This window comes from Protomyctophum bolini, assembly GCF_963924005.1.
Source record: "Protomyctophum bolini genome assembly, chromosome: 16".
In the NCBI taxonomy this organism is placed as follows: domain Eukaryota; kingdom Metazoa; phylum Chordata; class Actinopteri; order Myctophiformes; family Myctophidae; genus Protomyctophum; species Protomyctophum bolini.
Genome location: NC_137877.1, coordinates 42,045,379 through 42,069,818, shown reverse-complemented (window position 1 = coordinate 42,069,818; position 24,440 = coordinate 42,045,379). Strand labels below are relative to the sequence as shown.

At 45.4% G+C, this 24,440-nt stretch overlaps 1 protein-coding gene across 1 annotated transcript in view; it reads right to left on the bottom strand.

Moving 5' to 3' along the window:
- ttn.2 (titin, tandem duplicate 2) overlaps positions 1-24,440 on the bottom strand; it is a 251,946-nt gene that overhangs the window by 112,612 nt on the left and 114,894 nt on the right. Inside the window, exons 75-82 of the mRNA XM_080785291.1 lie at positions 24,252-24,305; positions 23,506-23,904; positions 22,649-22,927; positions 20,841-21,113; positions 20,615-20,754; positions 19,893-20,019; positions 9,334-9,476; positions 6,466-6,589 (exon numbers count right to left, since the gene is read on the bottom strand). Coding sequence (XP_080641417.1) covers positions 6,466-6,589; positions 9,334-9,476; positions 19,893-20,019; positions 20,615-20,754; positions 20,841-21,113; positions 22,649-22,927; positions 23,506-23,904; positions 24,252-24,305 — 1,539 coding nt within the window. The remainder of the gene's footprint in view (positions 1-6,465; positions 6,590-9,333; positions 9,477-19,892; positions 20,020-20,614; positions 20,755-20,840; positions 21,114-22,648; positions 22,928-23,505; positions 23,905-24,251; positions 24,306-24,440) is intronic.

Sequence of the window (24,440 nt, the reverse complement as noted above, 5' to 3'; positions counted from 1 at the left end):
GACGAGAACATATAATAAGTGAGTTTGTGCGTACGGTACATGTGCGTGCTCGCGCGTGCGTGCGTGCATGCATGTGTGCGTGCGTGCGCGTTCTCCTGCGTACCGTTAATCCTCAGCGTGGCGGTGGTCTGCGCGGCAGACGGCAGCCTGCAGTGGTATTCTCCGGCGTCGTCCAGCTTCAGGTCCTTGACGATCAGGATCCTCCTCTTGCCGTCGCTGATCATCTCGTATCGACCGCCTCCCTCCGGCAGCTCCACGTCTCCTCGGAACCACCGGACCTCCGCCGTGTCCTTGGACACCTCGCAGAGCAGCTTGATGCTGTCCGTCTCCGTTCCTTCCACGCTGCCCATGTTCTTGGAGAACCTCGTCTCCTCCTCTGTGAGAACAACGACATTGTGGACATTTAGAACATGACTTGGTAAAAAAACAAACGTATCTATAATCATTGGTGTTGCCTGTAATGATTGCCAGTAATTGAACAATTACTGTTGATTAACAATTACAATTGACAGTAATTGAACAAACCAAGGTGGAGCAGTGCAAGTGAGTTATTCTGTAGTGTGGGAGTATACACTTTGCACGCCTTACTGAGAAACTTAATGTACAAATGTATGTGTCGGCTTAATGAGTCTCAAAACTGTATAATTATGCTGAGCACCAGGTATCGTCGGCCTGCTTTCTGGAAGCACTGGTATGAAAGTTTATTGTACAATGTATGTTTTTATGGGATAGGGCCGTTTCTTCTCTGTATGTAGTGTCTGTTTTTAATTGTTCCGAGTCTGAACAAATAAAGTTGATTGATTGATTGTTTATTAAAATGTCTCTGTGTGTTTAAAAAGAACATCGACGACGATGATCTGAAACTCATTTTTACTGAAAAGAAAGTACTTTAAGGTTGCCGTTCCAAAGTCTTTGTCGAGACACGCAGAGCTTGTAGATCAGCTATTTTTTTAATAGATTGATATATTGGTTAATGTATGATTTTATTATAATAATCTAAATCTACAAAGTAACACGTCACTAAATTGTTCAGATCCTATCCTAATCCCTAACTGTATGTAATAAAGGCTTCATTGAGACACGAGGCTACATGTTTTTTTTATAACATATACCATAAAAATGTAGGTTTCTTACCAACGACAGTGAGCAGCCCGGAGGATTTGTTTGTCTTGGCGTCACATTCGTACTCGGCCTCGTCGTCGAAGCCAGACTTGTGCACAACGAGGACGTGTTTAACGCCCTCCGAGATCATTTCATATTTCTTCCCTTTCCTGATCTCACTTCCCTCCTTGAACCAGCGGACCTGCGGGCACCACGAGTCGGGTTAGAGTCGTACAAGTACACTAAACACGAGTATGAATGAATTAATGAATGAATGAATGAATATTAATTTCATACCGTTTAGAAGTCAGTAGCATGAATATGAATGAATGAATGAATGAATATTAATCTTGTTTATTTTTTCTCACACAAAATAAATGGTCAAGATATAACTGATGAATTCATTCAGTTATATCAGTGATGTCATCAGTAATGGCTACCATGACTCGGTGTCAGTGGCGTCAAGTAGGACAGCTAAATGAGTTGGAATTAGTTGGCGATACTTCTTGTCACATTATTGACAGATGTTAGTTGTACTAATACTATTGACAGATGCTACTAGTTATACTACTAATGCTCAGGGTTGGTTACCTGTTCACATTAATGATTAGATAACAACATGTCCTTCAATGACCACAGATGTTCTCAGGATGTTGTTTACATACATTTGAATGTTGTTTAGGCAGATGCTACTATAGGTTTGATGTTTACCTGGCATCCTAGTTCTTTGTAGCACATTAGAGTCATTGTTTTCCTTTGCACTGTATTCACTATTTTGCTGTTTGTTGACTAGGGTTCATGCCATTTGCCCTGTAAGTAAGCAAGCCTTGTCGAGCCATGAGGCCCACAGGAGTATAATGCCCTGTTTCTGTAGCGTGAGGCAGCTTGATGTACAAAGTACACCGCCTGGACATGACGCTAGTATGTCACAGGGACTGACCCCCCCCCCAATGCTGAGTCTTTGGTATGACCCGGCCGGGGATCGAACCCCGACCTCCCGGCCTCAGGGCGGACACTCTAACCACTAGGCCACTGAGATGGGGCCTGAATTGTAAATCATATATAATACTGTGAAGTGCAACACGAAGTGAACATCCGGTTTTTATATTCTATAATTCCAAAGTCACAGATTAGCGTGTACAATACATACCTTGACATTCTCCCGGGACAGGACACATTCAAACCTGGCAGATTCCTTCTCCCTGACCTCCACGTCGTGGAGCGGGACGGAGAAGTCTACATGTGGAGCTGTCAATCACAGGAGTTCAGGAGGGTTACATGACATCAGCGGCAGCTGTGACTGACTGACTGACTGACAGACTGACACCAGGACGTCACACCACGGGAGGTCTGACTCACACTGTCTTCACACACTTATAGTTTCAACACAGTTTCAACATTGGACCTCATGGAAGCCAAAGCCAATACAGAATAATATTTATTAGCAATTGCAAGCGTAGGTTGACTCTATGTAATACATTTTTTACCAGACTTCAGTGTTAATTTTGTCGACTAAAACTATGAGGAACGATATCCGCTGACTACCTTTTTTCACTGACGAAAACTAAATGGAAACTAAATGAAAACTAAGCTATGATGACCAAAACTAAGACTAAATATATTGACAATTTCGTCAACAAATAAAAACTAGACTAAAATGTTAGGAAGGGACTAGTGGACAAGAGGTCCACTAGGAAGGGACTATTGGACAAGAGATCCAGGATAAGTAAAAGACACAAGTCATTTTAGGCTTGGTTGCATGCGTCTCTCTGCGACACGTTGTGAGCTTGTAGATCGGCTATTTTCAGCAAGTGTAGAATCAGTCATTACGACGGCATCAAAGCCCTGACAAAATACATTTTAGTCGACAGAATCAACTGTAGATTTAGTCGACTGAAATCTCATGATATTTAGTCGACTAAAACTAGACTAACACACACATTCCAGGTGACTAAAATGTGACTATACTAAATGAAAACTATTCAAAAGACTATGACTCAAATTAAATCAAAATCAACACTGCCAGACGTTCTATAAGTACAGATGCTGATAATGTCTTAATGTCATAAATCATAATAATGTAATAATGGTAAAAACTATAAATAAATCTAAACAACATAATAAACCAAAGTTGCCCTGTGGCCAACCACACTATCACAACCACAATACTAACAATAATTTTAGTCCCAGTACATTTGCACATAATTCTGTGAAATGCATCTATTACCCATCCTAACTGCTAGGAAAAGAGCATGTTATTCAGAATCAGAATCAATACAGATGGGCAGTTGGGGGTTAAATGCCTTGCTCAGGGACACTATGGACACAGAGTACGGCCGGGATGCCAACCAGGGACCTTCTGTTCCTCTCTAAACCCCACCAGAAAAAAATACAACTGCACCTAATTTACAAACTGTGTAAACTAGAATGTAGTGCAGGTTCATTTCCATGATTTTCAGGCTGGTGTGATTAAATCATTACTGATTTATCATCATTATGATCTCTATAATTACTGTCGTGTTTTCTGTCTTTAAAGGACCACTCCACGCATTTTCAACCATAAGATCTTCACTGTAATTGGCCCTCTCTATTGCTCATTACAAGATGGCACCAATGTCTGTTCAGTCTGTGTCTCAGAGGAGGAGGGGCCAAACCTGCATACCAATGACATCATCGATAGGAAGGTTTTAACATTTCAAACAAGATGTGAAACTATTTTCAGAATGCTCAGCTTCCACAAAGAGAAAGGCTGTAGTTTCTATGGATGGATGGATGGGCGTTGGGAATCCCCCATCGATGATGTCACTGGATGGGGGTTGGGAATCCCCCATCGATGACATCACTGGGTGGTCCACAGCCAACCAATGAGACGCACACAGAGCAGGATGCATTTCTTAAAATGAGCAAGAAAATGGGAGTGAAAGTGGCCCTTTAATATATAAACACCGTGGGCTGAGTTCTACAGCGTAAACATGACAAGGTGGTGCCTGTATAACTAGTAACTACGGTACAGGTGAATGGTTTCTCCACACAGTGAACCTTTAAGCAGACATTATGGTGGTATACGTACGTATGACGTCCAGGTAGCAGGAGGTCTTAAAGTCCGTGGTGTCGCAGGTGTAGGTCCGGGCGTCGTCCATGGTGCAGGCGAGGACGCGCAGCGCCCTGACGCACCCGGACGACACGATTTCGTACTTTTTGCTCTTGGCTCGGACCTCCTGTCCGTCCCGCAGCCACGAGACCACGGCGTTCTCCCGGGACACCTGGCACTCCAGCGTGGCCGTGGCCTCCTCCTCCGCCGTCTGGTCTTCCAGAGGCACCGTGAACTCCACCGGAGGTTCTGGGATGAGGCCGAGGGGACGGTACGGGGGGGGTACGGGGGGGAGGGGGGTTAGTCATGTTAACATGATGGAGCTGGAGCTCAGTGGGGTCCCGGGGGGGAGAGACTGAGGGGTATCCCGGGGGGGGGAGACCTCCCCTCCGCTCCCTCTCTCAAGAGATCACAATTAACTAAATGTGATCGAAAACAGCGGATCTAGAATAGCGTCACAACGCCCCGTTGTCGTCAATGAATACAAACCGTCTGCTGTGTGTAGTTTATAATTATATTATGGATATAATGTTGATCTAAACATACTAACATGTACTAACATAAGACGTTTATCTGATCATCTGACAGAAGAATAAGCTTTGGTCAGCAAATAAGCAAAAAAATAAAGAAAGGGACAATTTGGCAGACATGTAAACAAAACGTAAAATATAAAATAGACATGAATACATTAGAAAGACATAAGCATGACACATATTCTTTACATGTGTAAAGAACGAGACAGACCTGGAAAGGCAACAATTTAAATTAAAATACACATACACGTAGAAAGACATAAGCATGGCACATATTCTTTACATACGTAAAGCACGAGACAGACCTAAACAGGCAGTCATTAGTATAATATATACATATACATATAAACACTAACCGTGTGATATTGTGGGCTGTGATCGCAGCCTACTGTGTGCTTCTAGCCTACAACTAATAACCAACTTCCTAATGAATGTCCTTTTTTAAAGTGAGACAGAGACACTGTAGTTATATCACTCAGACTGAAGTTAACTTAACTAAAGTAAAAAATAAATAAAAGCCGTCGCAGGCGTACACCGAACAAACGCTTGGCGAGCATTCGCGCTCGATATTGTGTGATTAATGTTGGGGGGGGGGGAGGGGGCCCTTTGATTTGGTGTAGCCTCTCGGCCCTGATAGAGCGTGATCCGAGAATCCACGGACGTCAGAAATACTTACCAGTACGATACTGTATATGCCAGCGATACCATACAGGCTGCCACCGCAATGTGGAGCTAAATGCCTTCCTATACAGACATGACCATATATTATATCAATATATTTATATTGCCATTGAGCATTATATAAATATATTTTACCTCCACGAGAAGCTCCATAATTCTGTTGATTTGCTCCCTATAGCCTGTTCTCAGAGGTGTGCATGAATATGTCAGCAGAGAATTGGGATGAGGAGGGCATGGATTGATGATTATACGCTTGGATTCTGCGTGCTGATAATAAAAACACAATACTAAAGTACACTTGCAGCTTTTGTTTTTGACAGTGAATTGTTTAATAACCAGGTTTGCTTGACTTTGTTTGGTTTTCAGCTAAGTGTAGTAGCGTGCCCCTCATGTGCACATTCTGAGAACTGTGCTCTTATCTGTCGGTCGTTTGTGAAAGAACATCCTAAAAGCCCAGGTATGGACATACATAAACTAGATGAAAATATGTTCAGAAGTACTAGAGATAAACTCTTCTTTAGGGAGATTCTGACTTGCCAAGTGTACATCAATTTTGTTTGGATTGTATTGTTTCACTTTTTGCTTTGGTAATGTAAATGTAGGCCTATGTTTTCTCATGCCAATAAAGCTCCTTTGAGTTTGAATTGAAAATGGAATTGTGCTGCTGAGCCACGAAGGCCCCAAATATCAACCTCTGAGTTGAAGTAAACTCATAGCATGTTATTTGGATGACCCCGGCCTATGGGATCACATGAATGATTACTGTTGTAATTTCCCCTGACTGGACCAGTCAACACCAAGGACAATAGTCCTTCCACTCTGTTCTGCATACGGTGTGATTTGTGACACTTTAGAGATGCAAATGCTTAATGAGCAGTGGATCTCAAAGTGGGGTCGTTGAAGAAGGGGTTCCAAATGGCCCCTTTTACAGGTCTGTAACTCTGAGAGTGTATTATACAGTACACATGGGAACCAAATGGACCCTCACCACCACCGGTCCATTTGGTTCCATTATGAACCCTCTCAGAGTATTCGACAGATCAGAAGAGGACTTCTTACCTCCCACTATGAGATGGGCTTCCGTCTGGAAGTCCTTCGCCACCATCTTCACCTCCCCGGCCTCTTCCAGTTTCACGTCCCTGATCGTCAGGCTGTGCTTCTGCACGTCCATCCTGATGACCACCTGTGATGAAAACATGCATAATAAATCAGCTGCTGGCCGGGCGCGCGGGGGGGGGGGGGGGGGGGTCCTGACAGTGACAGGCATGCAGGCATGTCAGGGGTCAGCCTGCTGTAAATGAACGCAGGCAGCTGGTTAGCTAGCTAGGGCTGCATTTAAACCACCCGTCCACCCTGTCCTATCCTGCTGTGTGCTACCTGACTCCACCATGTACAGATCCTCTCTCTCTCTCTCTCTCTCCCTCTCTCTCTCTCTCTCTCTCTCTCTCTCTCTCAGGCCGTATTTCACTAATTAGTACATCAGTGACCCGTTTTAACTCCACAAGCACTTCAGCAGAAGTACAGTTCCATTAACTTAGCAGAAGTGCAGTTCCATTAAGTACAGTTGTTCCTTAACTTAACAGAAATACAGTTCCTTAACTTCACAGAAGTACAGTTCCTTAACTTAACAGAAGTACAGTTCCTTAACTTAACAGAAGTACAGTTCCTTAACTTAACAGAAGTACAGTTCTTCTCTGCAGATGTGCTCTGTCTCTCCCTGACACCATGCATGCAGTGTACAGTGTGTCTCCCAGCAGGGAGTGTTATGTGTTGTTTGAACAGCAGCAGCAACAACAACAGAGACAGAGGCTTTCTCTAAAGCATTAAGATCACTTCCACCAATTAGGAGCTTATATAAAAACCACAGGATTAGCAGACTGCTCTTCTAATTGAAGAAGCATGTACTTCAATAGGATATTATAGTATTTCTAGGACACAATGTACTCTTTCTAATAATGACCCTGGTTTCAGTTTAAACTCAAACTTGGGACAGTGTTTCTGATTGTGATCATGTCAACGGTAGCCGTTACAAACCAAACCATACAGTTTGTGTACAACCAGATTAATATGTCAAATACATGTTTACGACACATATTTTCTTTCTTCATACAGTACTGGGTACACGCTTCATTACGTCTATCACAACGGCTGTACAAATAGCTGTACAGCATCTCAGTGCATCCCTTAGCCAGTTAAACCCTGTATATTTCCTTGAGTCCCCCAGGGGTCTAAATTCTCTTCGCCGGAAATGAGCAGATCTGCAAGCTCACAGCGTGTTGTGGCGCTTTGTGAGCTTGTAGATCTGCTCATTTCCCCCCCGACTGTTATTCACTTATTTTCTCTGAATGTCTGAGAACTGAGAACCCATCGTCAAAAAATAAAGGAAAAAAAACAGCGCCGTCAGTCTGTCTGTCCCGAGAGTCACATGACCTGGCCAGAATAGGGACGCTAGCTGTTCAAGTTGGTAAACACTCTACAAGTGAGCTTGCATATTGTCTTTTTTTCCCTTGCTATTCGGCTTTCGAATAAGCTGCATAATAAATAGTGCTTAATCTCTAACCTAACGACCAGCACACATAAACACTGGTGAAAATGGCAGCTACTAACCTATAACCAGTCAGAAAAAATACATCATTCAAATGAATTGTGGTGGACAGGCTGTTTGTCGACACGTAACATGCAACAAAATAAATGTCTTGCCCAACTGCTGCTCAGGCCCAGAAAAGCTCTCCGGCCTTCGGACCTTCCTGCAGCTCCAGTATCACATTACAGGCCAATATCTATCTAAATAATGCTTCATTATTTTGGGGATGTGAGCGCCTCGCTGCATGGCGTGGCCTTTCTTCTCCCGACACCATTTCCATACCACAATTACTTCCAATGTTATCACGTCACATTATCACGTTTTAAAATATTAAAAGGCCGTCAAAGAGCTGCCGTTGCCACCTGCCCTCCTGGCCTGCTCACGGTGTCTCGGGGAACAGTTTAAAAATAAACCGGGAGAACGCTTGCAAGGCAGAAAAGATCCCCCTGCGTTATCTCAAAACCCCAGATCGAATGCTCGACTGGAATCCCAATCCTCGCAGTGCCTTATAAGAAGAAAGAGCACGGAGCGATGCACACGGATTCAACAATAATAAACTAAGACATGACTACAATAACAATAATTATTATTATTATTGTTTAAAACGATGTACTCTTGCATGCATAATCTCAGTTTGCATCGATCATCCAACAAAGCTATTTTGCAAAGCTCTTATAAAATAAAGGCCTCATCCTGATTGATCGACATTATTACAGGTCAGGAAGTGTTTATTGATATCATTGAAGCAGCGGTTCTCAGCGTGGGGTCCCGGGGACCCCTCAGGGGTCCTCGAGGAGTCAAGACGGTGGGTGGGTCTGTAGCTCTGAGAGAGTTGAAATGGGCCGACCCTTTACGGGTCCATTTGTTTCCTTTTGTAAACTTTCAGAGTTAATATAACAGTGACGCCAAGTTGAATGTACACTTTTACACTGTAGATTACAGTCTTATTACACTGGGAGGGTCCTTGAAATTAAACAGGCTACTTTGCTTTTACTTTGCTACTTTTACTCGGTCAGTAAAAAAAACTGAATATTATTATACTTTGTTACAAGTAGGAGTCTTAAATTCAAAATGTACTTGAGTAAAAGTACAAAAGTATCAGCATCATACTTAAGGTAGCAAAAGTTAAATAACTCATTGTTGTCAAGTTTTAAAATGTATTAAAAAAAATGATTTGAAAATAGCAGATCTGCAGTGAGCTTGCAGATCAGTGTGGGCCTCAGACTGCTGCTGCAGCGTCCGTTGGCGTCACTAAGCCGTTTAGCAAGTTGTACTTGAAATGTACTGTAATCATGTAAACTGTTATAATACATCAATCAATCGATCAATCGATCAAAACTCACCCTGTCGCTGGCCACCACCTTGGTGCCTCCCACGAACCACTCCACGGGGATGTCCTCGAAGGACAGCTCGCACTCGAAGGTGGCCGTCTCTCCGGCCGTCACCACCACGTCACACAGGGGCCTCTGGAGGCCGATGATACGGGCTTCGGGAGGTTGGGGAGAAGACATGGTTTAGTTTGAATTCAACCCCTTTCCCGATGAAATAAAACTCAAAAAGATCCTCCACAGCTCCACAGAAAAGATAATCCTTTTTTTTTCAGTCGTCTCAATAATCCTGCATGGTTTGTGTTGAATGTGACAGCCCTAAGTACAACTGAGAGAGACTAGTTGAATGTGACGGGCCGATGTAAGCCCTCAGTACAACTGAGAGAGACAAGTCTCTGGACACTGGGACACTGGGGGACCCTAGCTCATTAGCATACGACCTGCCAAGGGAGGGGGGGGGTCAGGCCCTCCCCTCCTGCCAATCACTGACAGCTCTGGATAAGGCATGTGGATTCTAAAATAACCCTGGGCCCCCGATTGGCCGAGAGCCAAACCGATGGAGGAGGAGACCCCCCCCCAATCTGTCCCTGTCAATCAATTCACCTCAGCTTGGAATTTCCCAGGAAAAGCTAGAATGACGCGTCCAGGAGTTGCACACACACACCTTCTTACATCACTTCCTGTGGGCATAAAGGTGAGGTGTGTTGGCGCAGCGGGGTGGAGTGAGGGGTTAACTGGCAGATAACTGTCAGGAATGTCGAGTCCCCGATTAACGAGATCCCTAAAACATTTACAGCTGAGCTGCCTCGCATAGCTGACTCTAACGAGGTACTCAATGCCACTTTGAGCTGCTTCACCGTATCTCCATGTTTCAATACTTCACTACATCTCAGAACTGTTTTACTAATTATTTAAAAAAAATATCTTTAGTTACTTTATACATGACTTTATATATTATGTGTGTACTTTTGAGTAAAAGTACTAAAGTATTGACAGTGTACTGAAATTATTTGAAAATAGCAGATCTGTAGTGAGCTTAATTGTAGATCAGCTATTTTCAATAGCATTGGAAATAGCAGAGCTTGTAGATCAGCTATTCTCAAATGAATGGAGTGTATGTAGGGCTGAAGTCCATTATAATGTAATGTATGTTTTGCAATAATAATAATATTCAAAATCTACAAAGTAACAAAGTACAGTAAGTACAGTTTTCAAATACATTGTAGTATTTGAATCCGAGATGTAGTGGAACTGAAGGGACAAGTATTGGAGAAATACCTCCAAAAAGTACCACCTAGAGTACATTAAACACCTCCATGAAGTACAGTAGTACCACCACCAGAGTACATGAACTTTGTTATACGTTGCACCACCAGCACTGCTGGAACATCTGGTATAGCTCCACCCTCTGGTGTGACATCATCAGCAGCAGCAGCCAGCTGTCATTCTGTGACAGCTCCACTGAGAGGGGAGGAAGGTGTGTGAGTTGACACTCAAGTCAGGAGGGGCACGGATAGGAGCCCCTGGGGGGGGGAGGGGAACCAAACATCAAGGAAGAGTAGCTGCTACTCTGGTGGTGGCTAAGCTAATGGGGACCTTAATGAATAAAGGGGGGGTTGGGAGGGGGGGGGAGGTGTGTGTCTTGTCACTCATTAGGCTGAAAAGCTGCCTGAATCCGCAGAGGAACAACTGTCTGTGGACTCTCACATCAGCTGATATCTGATGTGTGACTCAGTGATCGCCGGGGTTTTATACAGTTAAACTCACATCATCTGATGTGTGACCCAGGGTTTTTTTCTTTATTATCCTTTATTTACCCAGGGTAGTATAGCTATAAGCACAAGTGCTCATTTTCAGCAACGCCCTGCACATAGAGACGCACAGACAAACCTAGGAGCTGACACAGTATACAACCACAGTCTGATACTGTTGGCCACTAAGCAGCTGGGGGCTCAGTGCCTTGTTCAAGGGCACTTCAGCTGTGTTGGGTGAGTGATGACCAATCACTTTCCGACCCAGATGTTGTTAAAGTTAAACTCACATCATCTTGTTGTTTTTAGGTTGAAAAGGTTGAAAAGTGAAATCCTTTTGAACCAGGCCCCTTACTTACAAACACCCCATAATGCTATAAATCCCATCTCCAGAGTGTCCACTGTGTGTCCATAGTGCTATAAATCCCATCTCCAGAGACTGTGTCCAATTGTACCGAGGGCATTCGTACACAACAGCCCTTTTTAACTAACAAACTAAGCATTTTCACAAAAAAAATTAACTGGCAAAACCGACATAAAACTAAACAAGAAATCTATGAACAGAAACAGAATGAAAAAAAAAACAAAACCCAAAAGAGAACGATTAGACTGACATTCTAAATAGCAAATATACAAAGACATTGATGACATTTGACCGTTTAAATCTAACTCACATACATTGATAAACAGACTTTATCTAGCTAAGCACATGTCAGTTAGTGTTACAATTGCAATAATGTAGGCATTAAGCGGACGCTCTTATGCAGAGCGACTTACAAGCGAGGTAAGCAAGGTGATCACAAACTGTACATAGAATGTAGGGAGAGCAGGACTAGGATCACAGGGGAACCCAGAAAGACATCATTTCTAAACAATACACAACATAACAATCTGTACATTGAAACCAGGATACCGAGCAGACAATGAACCTCAACCTAGAATCGCTTTGTTAAATTGTAAATTGCACTCTTAACATTGTGGTATTATTGGTAGAAAAACAAACCCAAGTAACAACTGCGGTCTGCAAATGGTCAATAGGGGGTGAGGTGGAGTCTGAGGAAGCTAGTGGTAGGGGAATGAGATGGAGTCTCAAGAGGTTAGCGCTAGGGAGGGTGAGGTGGAGTCTCAAGGGGCGGGTGAGATGGAGTTCCAAGAGGTGAGTGCTAGGGAGGGTGAGATGGAGTTTCATGAGGTGAACGCTAGGGAGGGTGAGATGGAGTCTCATGGGGTGAACGCTATGGAGGGTGAGAAGGAGGTGAGCGCAAGGAGGGTGAGATGGAGGTGAGCGCTAGGAGGGTGAGATGGAGTCTCATGAAGGTGAGCGCTAGGGGGTGAGATGGAGTCTTCACATTGAGGTTCTTCCGTTACCTTTCACCCTGAGCTGGGCATTAGACTTGGCGTTAGCGGCCTGGAAGTGGACGGCTCCCGCCATGTCCAGGCGACAGTTATACAGAATCAACATGTGTCGGCTTCCCTCTTCCTTGATCTCCACGTCCTGGTCACACGGGGTCATACAGGGGTCACACAGGACCTATTTTCTATTTATCTATTTGTATAAAATGTGTACGTGGTTAATAATGTGATAATATTGAAACGTTTCCAGCCCACAGCTCTCGAAATGTTAAAACAACATGAGCAGAAACTAGTGGGGTAGGTAAGGAGAGGGGGGTCTTTGTTTGCAGTTGTTGGGGTGGTGTGGGACGTTGTTCTTACAGCAGAGGGGAGGAGAAGGCCCCCGTTCAGTTTCCAGTTGGCGTGGACCTCTACCTCATCGATCTGTGTCTCAAACATGGCCGTCTCTGTCTCCGTTACCTCAACGCTGTGCAGCGCGCGCACAAACCTAATCTCACGCTCTGCAGAGAGACACATTGTGCAGACGGAGGAGCAGTTAGAAAACGTAGAGAAAAAACACACAAACGGTGACCGGGAACGACCGGTGCACCTGAGAACAATGAGCAAGAACAAGGATGAGAAGAACTGGATGTGAGAACATGAACATATATATATATAGCTGTAAACATACATTCATAGAGCTAGAACATATATAGATGTAAACACACAGTGGTGTAACAATCAGGCGTATAGCTGGACGTCGCTCTCATTCAGAGCGACTGACAGAATGTGTGAAAGCAGAAAGTGGTAACACTTTATAGAAAGCCATTTCACCCCAAGTAACTTAAAGTCAGACCGTGTGTCACTTTTCAATTACAGATTGCTGATAATATTCAACTGGTATATTTTTTGAAATAACTACTAACAAATGTGTGGATTATAAGAACCATTATACACACGGAATAAAGATATTTAGCATCAATGAATAAAAAAAAAACCTTACAAATGCTTATTAAAATTTTACAGCACACTTTTCACAAATGAGTAAACATTTGTTTGCAAGTGCTCTATCAACTGTAAAGTTGATGGCGTATTTGACAAAGACTACGAAGTTGTATGCGTGTATGATTATACACGCATATAAGGTAATTAATTATGCACACACTGTCTATGTGCACAGTGAAAAAGGTGGTTATTTGTAAAAAATAAATGCTTTATATGCTTATATAATCACCTCTTAACTGTTATGTGCTCTAACATTATCCATTGTTGACACAGATTTACAAAGTGCTATAACTGGCTATAACGATTACTAGAGAGTTGGCTTATAAAGTGCTACCAACGATCACAGTGAGCCATGAAATGAACACCAAGCGGTGACAGAAAGACATCGGCGTCCCGCGTCATCGGCGAGGACAGGAATAGGAGTGACACAGAGAGGGATGGAGAGATGGACGGGTGCCTCTCATTGGTCCGGGAGGCGTTACCTTCGATGTCCAGCGTGGCCGTGGTTTTGTCGGAGCCACAGTCGCAGCTGTACGTGCCGCCGCTGCTCTGCGCCGCCTTCCTGATGGTCAGGATGCGTTTCTTCCCGTCGCTCTGCACCAGAACATTCTTGGACGGGAGGATCTCCTCACCGTCTTTGAACCACCTGACGCGGCCAGAGGCCTTGCTCAGCTCGCACACCAGAAACACCTCGTCCGCCTCCACGGCCGAGTAGTTCTGGAGCTTGGTGGTGAAGTAAAGATCGCCCTCTGGAGGAATAACAACACAACATTCAGCGCCGTGTGTGACGCCGCCATTGCGTCGGCGAGGTCGTGGCTATAGGCAGATTAACCACATGAACCCTGCATGATGGCGTCCCTATTCTGGCGGGGAGAGCATCCGAGAAAAGTAGCCAATCTCAGCAAGCAGTTGTTTTTTTATTCTCGGCGAAGATATCGCTGCTGTCAGACAGAAACCTCTGTAGATCTGTATCTCAACCCCTCATACAGTAATGACCAATGGTATTAAAGTAGAGCAAATAGCCAATCTAACAAGCTCTAACAAGCTCCAATGGGTTGCATCGCAACGTGTTATGAGCTTGTAGAACGGCTACTTTCGTGGGTTTTACAAATCTAATAAAAAAGATATGAACAGAAGCCATGTGAGTGACAACATAACCACACTGGATCCATGTTTTGTCCCGTTTCATTAAAAGCTATAGGTTTCCACCCGACAGCTATGCCATTTAGTGTATAGAGCCAAAGCAGGAGGAGTGCCTAGCAGAGAGCCCTGTGGCACTCCCTCCGGTCAACCAAAGCGTATATATATATATATATATATAGGATTCAAGTGGTTAATCAAAAAGAATTCCCTGGACGGGAGCTTAAAGACGTGACGTGGGACTGACTGACCGATGACGGTGAGCATGGCCTCCGAGGCCTTGCCCATGGCCTCCACTCGGATCATGGAGGTGTCGTCCATGGTGACCTCCTTGAAGGCCAGCGTGTGGACCTTCCCCTGGTCCCACATGTGGACCACCTTGGTGGGGTGCAGGCGCGCCTCGTTCTTGTACCAGACCACCGGCACCTTGTGGGACAGTTCCACGCTGAACTCGGCCGTCTCGCGCTCCTTCACCGTGACGTCTTTAATGGGCCTGAGGAACTCCAGGCGGATTCCTGACCGTGATAAATTCAAATATAAATGATGATGATAATAATAATAATGTTTTGAAAGTACCTTTTTTTTCTCCACATGTTTCACCAAGAGCATTGAATCAGCGGTCGGGTCTTCTTTGCTCACCTTGAATGACCAGTTTTCCGGCCGTTCTGTTGTCTTCGGCCTCAAATATGTATTTCCCTTCGTCTTCGTATCTGGCCGATCGGATGAGCAGAGTGTGTCTCTTGCCCTCGACCAGAAGCTCATGCTTCTCATCCTGGCCTGTGGCCAGTTCCTGAGTTCCCTTCAGCCAGCGGAAGCTTTTGGCTTCTCGGGAAACCTCACACTCAAACCGCGCCTCGTCCTTTTCGTACACATACACGTCGCTGAGCGGCGTGACAAATTGAACAGGAGGTTCTGTTAAGTCAGAGAGAAACAGTTAGCATCACACGGAACGCTGAGGAACTGCCAGGACGCCTGCAAGGCTAACAGGAGAGCGCATTCGTACTTTTCAAAATGCAACAGTGGTTTGCCCTATGCATTCAGCACTGTTGTGTTTTTGTAAAGCAGAAAGCTAAATAAAGAATATATAAAAATCACACCCAGTGCAAAGTGAGTTTGATGAGTTAATTCCATTAAGCTACAGTGAAACAATGTTAAAATGCCTGTTCGTTCATTTCAAGGCTGCTCCACAGCACCGCTCGGTGGCCGCAGCAGATATGGACAAACGGACAAACGAAACCGCGCCGACACAGACAAATAAGACAAATGTTTGGAGCGGCTTGCACCGCTCAAAAAAAAGACTATAGGCTTCTAAAACTCACACAAGAGAAGAAGTGACGATAAAGACCGTACATGAAAACAGCACAGCTCGTAAAGGCGCGAGCTTAATTATTACTAGTGAAATCTCACCCTTCACTTTGAGGTTTGCGGAACACTTGGCGTTGGCCGCGGTGAAGGTCAACTCTCCCGTCAGAGGAACCTTACAGTTGTAAAAGATCAGGGTGTGCTTCGCTCCGTCCTCCACAATGTCAACGTCCTGCAGACCGGCGGGTTTCAGGGAAACATGATGAGGACCCACAGCGTGATTCACGGAATAAAGCAAAAATAAAATCTCAAGAAATGTAACGATGGCGTTTTATAGGGCCAGCGACCAGCCGAAGAAATCATGACATTTAACTGAGACCATTCATTCACGTTTCTGGAAGATGCTGCTAAACTTGTGTTCTATCGCTAGTTTGATCACGTCAAATACTCTCTCATCTTAAAATAACTAATGACCGAAAAGCCAATCTACAAGCTCACAACACGTTTCAGCGCCACGTGTTGTGAGCTTGTAGATCTGCTGTTTTTGGTGCACAGCACATTTGGCTTCTATGGAATCCAAATTAATTAATTAATCAATTAATGTTAAATTGTAAAAAGTTGTAAAAAGATGTTTGTCAAAAATTGAAAGTGAACTGCAGCTTATTATTATTAGATAATGCAGTAGAACATAAACGTACGGCTGAGGGACTGAGGACTTCTCCGTTCAGTTTCCACTGGCCGTGGATATCGTCCTCGGAGATCTCCACCTCGAAGCGAGCCGTCTCGCCGTCGAACACCTCGACGCCGTACAGCGGACGAAGCACCCTGATGTCACGAGCTGACACGTCCAGGAGAGGTCAAAGGTTAACGTGTGTGTAACTAAGTGTGTCGTTCAGGTTAACTTAACGACACACATTAAGACACACAAGAAGAAAACGCCCACACATACATAGACACATACAGGTGACCATGGTGGGGGAAAGATGGTGATGGAATGGAAGACGTCAACCGATGGTGGGGGAAAGATGGTGATGTAATGGAAGACGTCAACCGATGGTGGGGGAAAGATGGTGATGTAATGGAAGACGTCAACCGATGGTGGGGGAAAGATGGTGATGGAATGAAGACGTCAACCGATGGTGGGGGAAAGATGGTGATGGAATGGAAGACGTCAACAGAAAACCACTAAATGGAGAATGGAAGGGTTGACCGGGAGGCGATTAGGAGGAGGTGGAGGTGAAGAGGATGGAGGTGGAGGTGAAGAGGATGGAGGCTGGTGAGGGAGGAGGAGGAGGAGGAGGAGGAGGAGGATGTTTTTTTTAAACTGGGGAGCGCCCGGCGGCAGCCCTCGGGCGAGATTATGTCGATGCGATGAAACGGATGGATCTCAAATAATGGACCGTCGTGGCGTTACCTTCGATGTTCAGCGTGGCGCTCGTCTTGTCCGTTCCGCAGTCACACACGTACTGCCCCCTGTCCTCGTCCTCCACCTTCCTGATGGTCAGGATCCTGCGCTTGCCTTCGGCCTTGACCGACAGAACCCTGGAGGCTTGGACCGGGGCCTCGTCGTGGTACCACACCACGTCCACCTCCCTGCTCAGCTCGCAGTCCAGAACCACCTCGTCTTTCTCCACCGCGGTGTAATCCTGCAGCTTAACCGTGAAGTACGCGTCGCCCTCTGGAGGGATGGGAAGGAACACCCAACGTCATTCAGTCCCAAATTAATTATGTAGTGCAACGAATACTCTACGGGACAACTGGTGACACAATCGTTAGGATGATTAGGGGAAGGATGGATGGAGGATGAAATCACCTGTTGGATCTCAAGAGGAACGGTCAGGGAACTGTGAGCTTGTTGTTACTGTATCAGATACAGATGTACTGTACAACACACAACGTGAACGGGCCAGATGAAAAAAGAGACACGACATACACATGACAGCAAACATGACAAACCATGACAAACACGGAAACCAGGAGGACAAACACAAACAAACGATGGGCTGTGGTCAGTGGATGACCAACGGGGTATACACGAGGCGGTAGGTAGTGTGGCTGGAGGGGATGGAGGGAGAGAGATGAGCAAAACACAGGTACAGGTCGTGGTTATACCTATGACCGTCAGGTTGGCCATGGACGGAATGCCGTTGACCTCGGCCTTGACCTGGCAGGTGTCGTCCAGAGTCACCTCTCTCATTTCCAGAGTGTGTTTTTTGCCGTCGACGCGCGTCAGCACCGTCCTGCTGGGATGGACCTTGGCGTCGTTGCGGTACCATGTGACCGGCACGTTGTCGTGCGACAGCTCCAGCTCGAAGCGAGCCGTTTTGCCCTCCTTCACGGTCTGGTCCTTGATGGGCGATATGAACTTGACCCGTGTGCCTACAGGATGTTAGCAGGGCACGTCCATATATGGAGTTAGTCTTAGAGAGATGGATGCGACCAGCTCAGTTAAACAATGGCACTGAAAGTCCTGAATCAGTGGTGGAAAGAAAGCAACTGAAGTAAATGTACTTAGCATTTTGGCTTAACTTTATTTTACTTGACTATTTCTATTATATTTTTTAAATAATTATGTATCATATCCACGGGAAGGAGACGCCCCCGGGAAGACCATTTGGGACCAGATGGATGGATTATATCTCCAAACCGGCCTTAGTTTGGAACGCCTCAGGATTACCCCAGGATGAAGTTACTAATGTTACTCTGGAGAGGGAAGTCTGGAGCTCTCTGGTGGAGCTGTTGCCCCCGCGACCCGACTATGGATAAGCGGTTGAAGATGGATGGATGGATGGATGGATGGATAGTTATTTATCATATTTAGCGTTATATAATTTGGCTTTACTTTGTACTTGTTCCTTCCACCACTGGTTAGAAGTGCTCCTCTAACACTTACCCTCCACTGTGAGTCTGGCCGTGGAGGTCTGACCCAGAATCTGGACACGGTACTGGTCCTCGTCGTCAAACTCACAGCACTTTATGACCAGCATGTGTTTCTGTCCGTCATCGATGACGTTAAACTTCTGATCTGGGGTGATGATGTCGTCCCCCCTGTACCACATGACCTTTGACACCCTGTCCCTGTTGACGCGGCACTCGAACTTGGCCTGTTTCTTTTCGGGGACGCTCACGTCCTTCAGAGGCACAACGAAGGCCAGCTCGATTTCTGGGAGGCGTGAGGGGGAGGGGGTTAGGGGGATGTACTGTTCAACACGGCAGGGCTGGGCTGGGACGCAACGCCAGCACAGCACAAACAACACAACAACAACAATACAACGACAAAACAAAGAAATAACACACACTTTGACAACACAGCCCGGCGGGCTGCTTGGCAGAGTGACTCGCTCAACCTAATGAACCCAGCAGACTCAAAGTACACGTACACACAACACCCTCCCTGTGCACTTTAGTCCATGTCCTTCAGCTCTACAGGGACACAACACGTACACATTCAATAGACAGACAGCATGACACATATGACACACGATAGACAATATGAATCATAAACATGTCGACAGAAGACAGACAGACAGACAGACAGTAACAATATGAATCATATACGACACACAATAGACAGACAATATGACACACGATGGACAGACAGTATGAATCATAAACATGTCGACACTAGACAGACAGACAGACAGACAGACAGACAGACAGACAGTAACAATATGAATCATATTCGTATTGTAGACAGACAGTCGTAACCCACGTGGAGCGTCTGTGGGAGAGAAGCTGTTCTTCTGTCTTCCGGTGATGTGACGAAGTCCGACTCAGTCTTCCGAGCGACAACCCAAGCTTCATTTTTTATATGAGGATACAAACGGATTGAGACACCCACGCCAATGAACCACCTATTTCAAATAAAGCAATAAGGTCCGCCGCACTCATGCAAAACAACTTTAATTGGAGAAAAACAAAAAAGGTACAGCGGACCTTATGTCTTTATTTTAGCTAACTCCGCGAGGGCCGCGGTGAGGCCGGAGCGGGGCGCTCAGCCCGTATAGCGAGGGCCGCGGCGAAGGAATCTTTCACTGGGTTTACCTTTGACGCTCAGCATGGCGGTGGACACGGCGTTCAGGGCCGTGTACGTCACTTCTCCGGCCTGGACCATCAGCACTGTCTTCAGGGTCAACTTGCGCTTGGTGCCTTCCATCTGGATCTCACACAGCTGTCGAGGAGCATCACACCACAGAGCATCGTTACACCAACTGGATCATCTCACACGTCTGTGTTATCTTTAAAGTGTGTGTGTGTGTGTGTGTGTGTGTGTGTGTGTGTGTGTGTGTGTGTGTGTGTGCGTGCGTGCGTCGCCCTAGCCCCGATTTTTATGTAGACTTAGATAGCATTTTATGTAGACTTATAGCATTTTTATGTAGAAATAGCACTATAAAGTATATAGATATTCCACTGTTATGTTCTTGGCTTACGTACGACTCATGATAACTACTTTTTATGTATGTGATGTATTGCCATGCTTTTTGTTATTGCTTAATGTAAGTCGCTCTGGATTAAGAGCGTCTGCTAAATGCCTAAATTGTGTGTGTGTGTGTGTGTGTGTGTGTGTGTGTGTGTGTGTGTGTGTGCGTAATCGGCGCGAGCGCCTCCTTCCTAACCGCATCAATGTCTTAGGCAATAATGACAGTAAAGCACATCCTCTGGTGTATAAAACCACTTAAATACAATTCACAGCTGAATAAGGTATCGGTACGTTGTTTAAAGATCTGGGCATTGTGAAGGTTGAAGGAACGTGCACTAGGTCTCACCGGAGATCGCGTCAGAACCTCTCCTTTGAGCTTCCATTCTCCCGGAATGTCCTCCTCCGATATCTCGGTCTCAAACGTAACGTCGTCCTTCTCCGTCACCTCCATGCTGGCCAGAGGCTTCAGCACGTCTGCCTCGCGCTCTGGAAACATAACGCTCCGTTAGTATAGCTCAGACAGACAGTCACAGACACAGAAACAAACAAACAGACAGACAGACAGACAGTACCTCCCAGGGTCAGCTTGGCCGAGTAGGGCCGCTTCTCTATCTCCACGGTGTACTCCGCCACGTCTTCGGGCTGACAGTTCTTGATGGTCAGAGTGAGCACCGTGCCCTCCTTCTTGATCTCCACCTTGTCGGACGGCTTCAGCTCGTCGTCTCCCTTCAGCCACCGGATGGGGCCCTCCGTGTCCTTGACCAGCTCGCACTTGAACACGGCAGTGGCCTTGGGCTTCACGTGGCAGTTGTTCAGGGGCTTGGAGAGCCAGTCGGTGATGATCACTGCAGGACGCACAGGGGTGGCATAATGTGTGTTACTCACTAGGGCTTTAAGCAACCAGTCGACAATTCAACTAGTCCACTATTCAACTAGTCCACTATTCAACTAGTCCACTATTCAACTAGTCCACTAGTAAATCCACTAAATGACCTTGTTGGTACTAGTAGTTGAAAAAAAAGTTTTTGTAGGCCTCAAGATCAATGTTTTTAAATGTACAAATATTTTTTTTACATAATAGGTAGTTAAACAGTCGACTAGTCGACTAGTAATCTAGGCAACTAGTCAACTAGTAAAAATCACTAGAAGTGAAAGCCCTATTACTCACATGCATAAACTTTATAGACCTGGGGAAGATTCAAAAATAATAATAACTGGTTTCTGGGGAAAAAAATACAGTTTCTATACCGGTGGTTCTCATACTATTTCATGTCAAGGACCCCCAGAAATGATATGTACTGTATTGGCCCGCTGACCCCCCATCTGAAAATATGTTGTTCCAGGGTGTGTGTATGTGTGTGTGTGTTTAGATTTCCTGGCCTTTACAATTGCACCCCCTGGTGGCCACCCAGTGTTACTTTTGTCGACAAACTATGACTAAAAGTCCTTTATTCCTTTTTCACCTCCTTTTGTCACTGACTAAAACTAAATGAAAACTAAACTATGGTGACTAAAACTAAATGAAAACTAAGCTATGGTGACTAAACTTCCCTCTGAAAATAGCAGATCTAGCAGCCCACAACGCGCCACAGAGCGACCCAGTGTGAACTTCTAGATCGTCTGTTTTCAAACATGCAGTCAGAGTGTGAAAGCAGTCATTATGGCGCGCCAAAATACATTTTTTTGTCGACAAAATCAACAGTAGATTTAGCCGACTAAAATATGTTGATATTTAGTTGACTAAAAATAGACTAAAACACTGACACTTTTCAGATTGCTAAAATATGACAAAAAAAAAATATATATATATATATATATATAACTAATGAGACTTGAATCAAATGTGACTGAAAATAAATCAATATGTGTCCGTCCTGACTTCTGAGGAACAGTGTGGCCTGGCTGGCCAACAGCCTGGCTGGGCTCTGCCACGCGGCCCTAACTCCTTACTGAGGAACAGTGTGGCCTGGCTGGGCTCTGCCACGCTGCCCTAACTCCTTACCGATGATCTTTTTTTATCCCACGATTTTGCAACCCATTTTTTCACCCAGTGTCAATTATCTAATAATTTGTAATGTAATCCTGGGCGCTACACTTCCTCTGGGGGGGGGGGGGGGGAGCGGACAGACCTCATGCTTCCTTCTATGCATGAGGAGTCCAAGCTGCTTCTTATCACCTGACAGGGGGGGGTAGCGTAGTGGAAGGAACACGTTATTCCGACCAGTTCCTTTCCCCTCCATCAGGCGCCCCAGGTTGGCCAGGGGGAGGTCGTTTTAGAGACCAGGATTACTGCATGTTTTTGTGAGGGTAAACTCCACACAGAAGAAGGCCCTTTTTTGCCAACCCCGCCTTGGGTATGAGCACTGATGACGCGGCTTACCGATGATCTTGACCTGGGAGGAGGTCATCACGGTCTCCTGATCGACCACCTCGCACGTGTATTTGCCGGAGTCCTTCTCCGTGGAGTTGGAGATGGTGACGGCGTGGCCCATGCCGATCACGTTGATGGCGACCTTGCCGTCCCTCTTGACCAGGAAGTGTCCGTCCCTCTTCCAGATGACGTCTCTCTCCTTGTTGAGCTCACAGCTCAGGTACATGGACTGGCCCTTGATGGTGGACGTCTCCTCTGGCAGCTCCTTGGTCCACACCACGGGCAGCTCTGCATGGGGGGGGGGAACATGTTCAATTACACGCAGCGACCAAACGTCATTTCTAACTAACGCTATTTCTAACTATCGTTCGTTCTTTCGTTCGTTCGATTTTAAATCTTTTTTATTGAAAATGTCCAATCACAAAACTAAAGACATCTCAGGGCAGACAATATTATGTTTGTTTATTCAACTTTCAGCATGATCACAGGTTTTAAAAGACAAAGGTGCCATCAATAAAACATATATAAAACTTCAAATCAAAAATGCAATAGCCTAATCTAAAAATCCAAATGGTGTAAAACTCAAATCTAAAATCCACTATCATTTAAAAGTCCAAGTCCAAGTCAATGCTGCTGAACATCCCACGCCCCTCCCCCACGACACGTGACAAGAACTTGCAGATCTGCTATTTTCAAAGAATGTTCGCTAAATCATAAAGAAATGCCCTATGAGAATAAGAGGGTTGGCGTGCTTAACATAAATGAAGACTTACAGATTATCAAACCAAACCTAAACAACAACTGTGTAGCATAATATAATACATTTTCCTCCCACAAGACAAATAAACTAAAAAGTGTTTACATACCTTGGACGATCAGCTTGGCCGTGCATTGGATCTCCTTGCCGGCGTTGGTGGCGATACACGTGTACTCCCCTCGGTCGCTCATCTGGACGTCTACGACCGCCATCTTGCGGTCCTTGCCGTCCGAGGTCAACTTGTGCTTGGGGTCCTCACGGATGCTGTTGCCGTCCTTCATCCACTTGGTGACGGCCGTGGACGGGGAGACCTCGCACTCGAACATGGCGGCGGAGCCCAGCGACTCGGACTCGGACAGCACGATGTCCTGGATCTTCTTGATGAACTTCAGAGGCACGGCCTTCAGCTTGAAGCCTCCGAAGCCTCCTTCCTCCGGCGGCGTGGGGCCTCTTCCGCCGGGCTTCACGCCGCGCCCTCTGCCCTCGCCGGGGGAGGGCGTCGCCTTGCCTGAGACACCATGAGCACAAGGTTAGCGTTAGATCTCACCATATATATATATTTAAATTAATTGCCATGTCTAATTAATTTGTCGTGCAAAAACGATTTAATTGTGTAATCAAAAGTACATGTATATGTACCTATTCATAAAGGCAATGCATTTTTAAATGGCACAAATAGCCGATCTACAAGTTTGCAGAATGGCAATTTTTTGTGTTAGTTGTACCATTTATTTTTGTAATCCATGTTTAACTATTTAAAGGGTCATGATTTTGGAGATTGTTTTCTGGAATCAGGATAAAAACCATTAGAGTAAAAAATAGAAGATAACAGAAGATAACAGAAAAACCTCCTACTTTTTAATCCTCGACCAAACGCAGGTGCAGCTGCTCCTTCAGGTGGCGTTCCGTCTGTCCAGAAACACATTCAATGAGTATAACAGGTAGAACACTGGGTTCCCAAACATTTTCATGTCAAGGACCCCCAAATTGACACTATAATTAGCCCGCGGAAAACCGATGGCCAGGGGAACATGGAACGTCCAC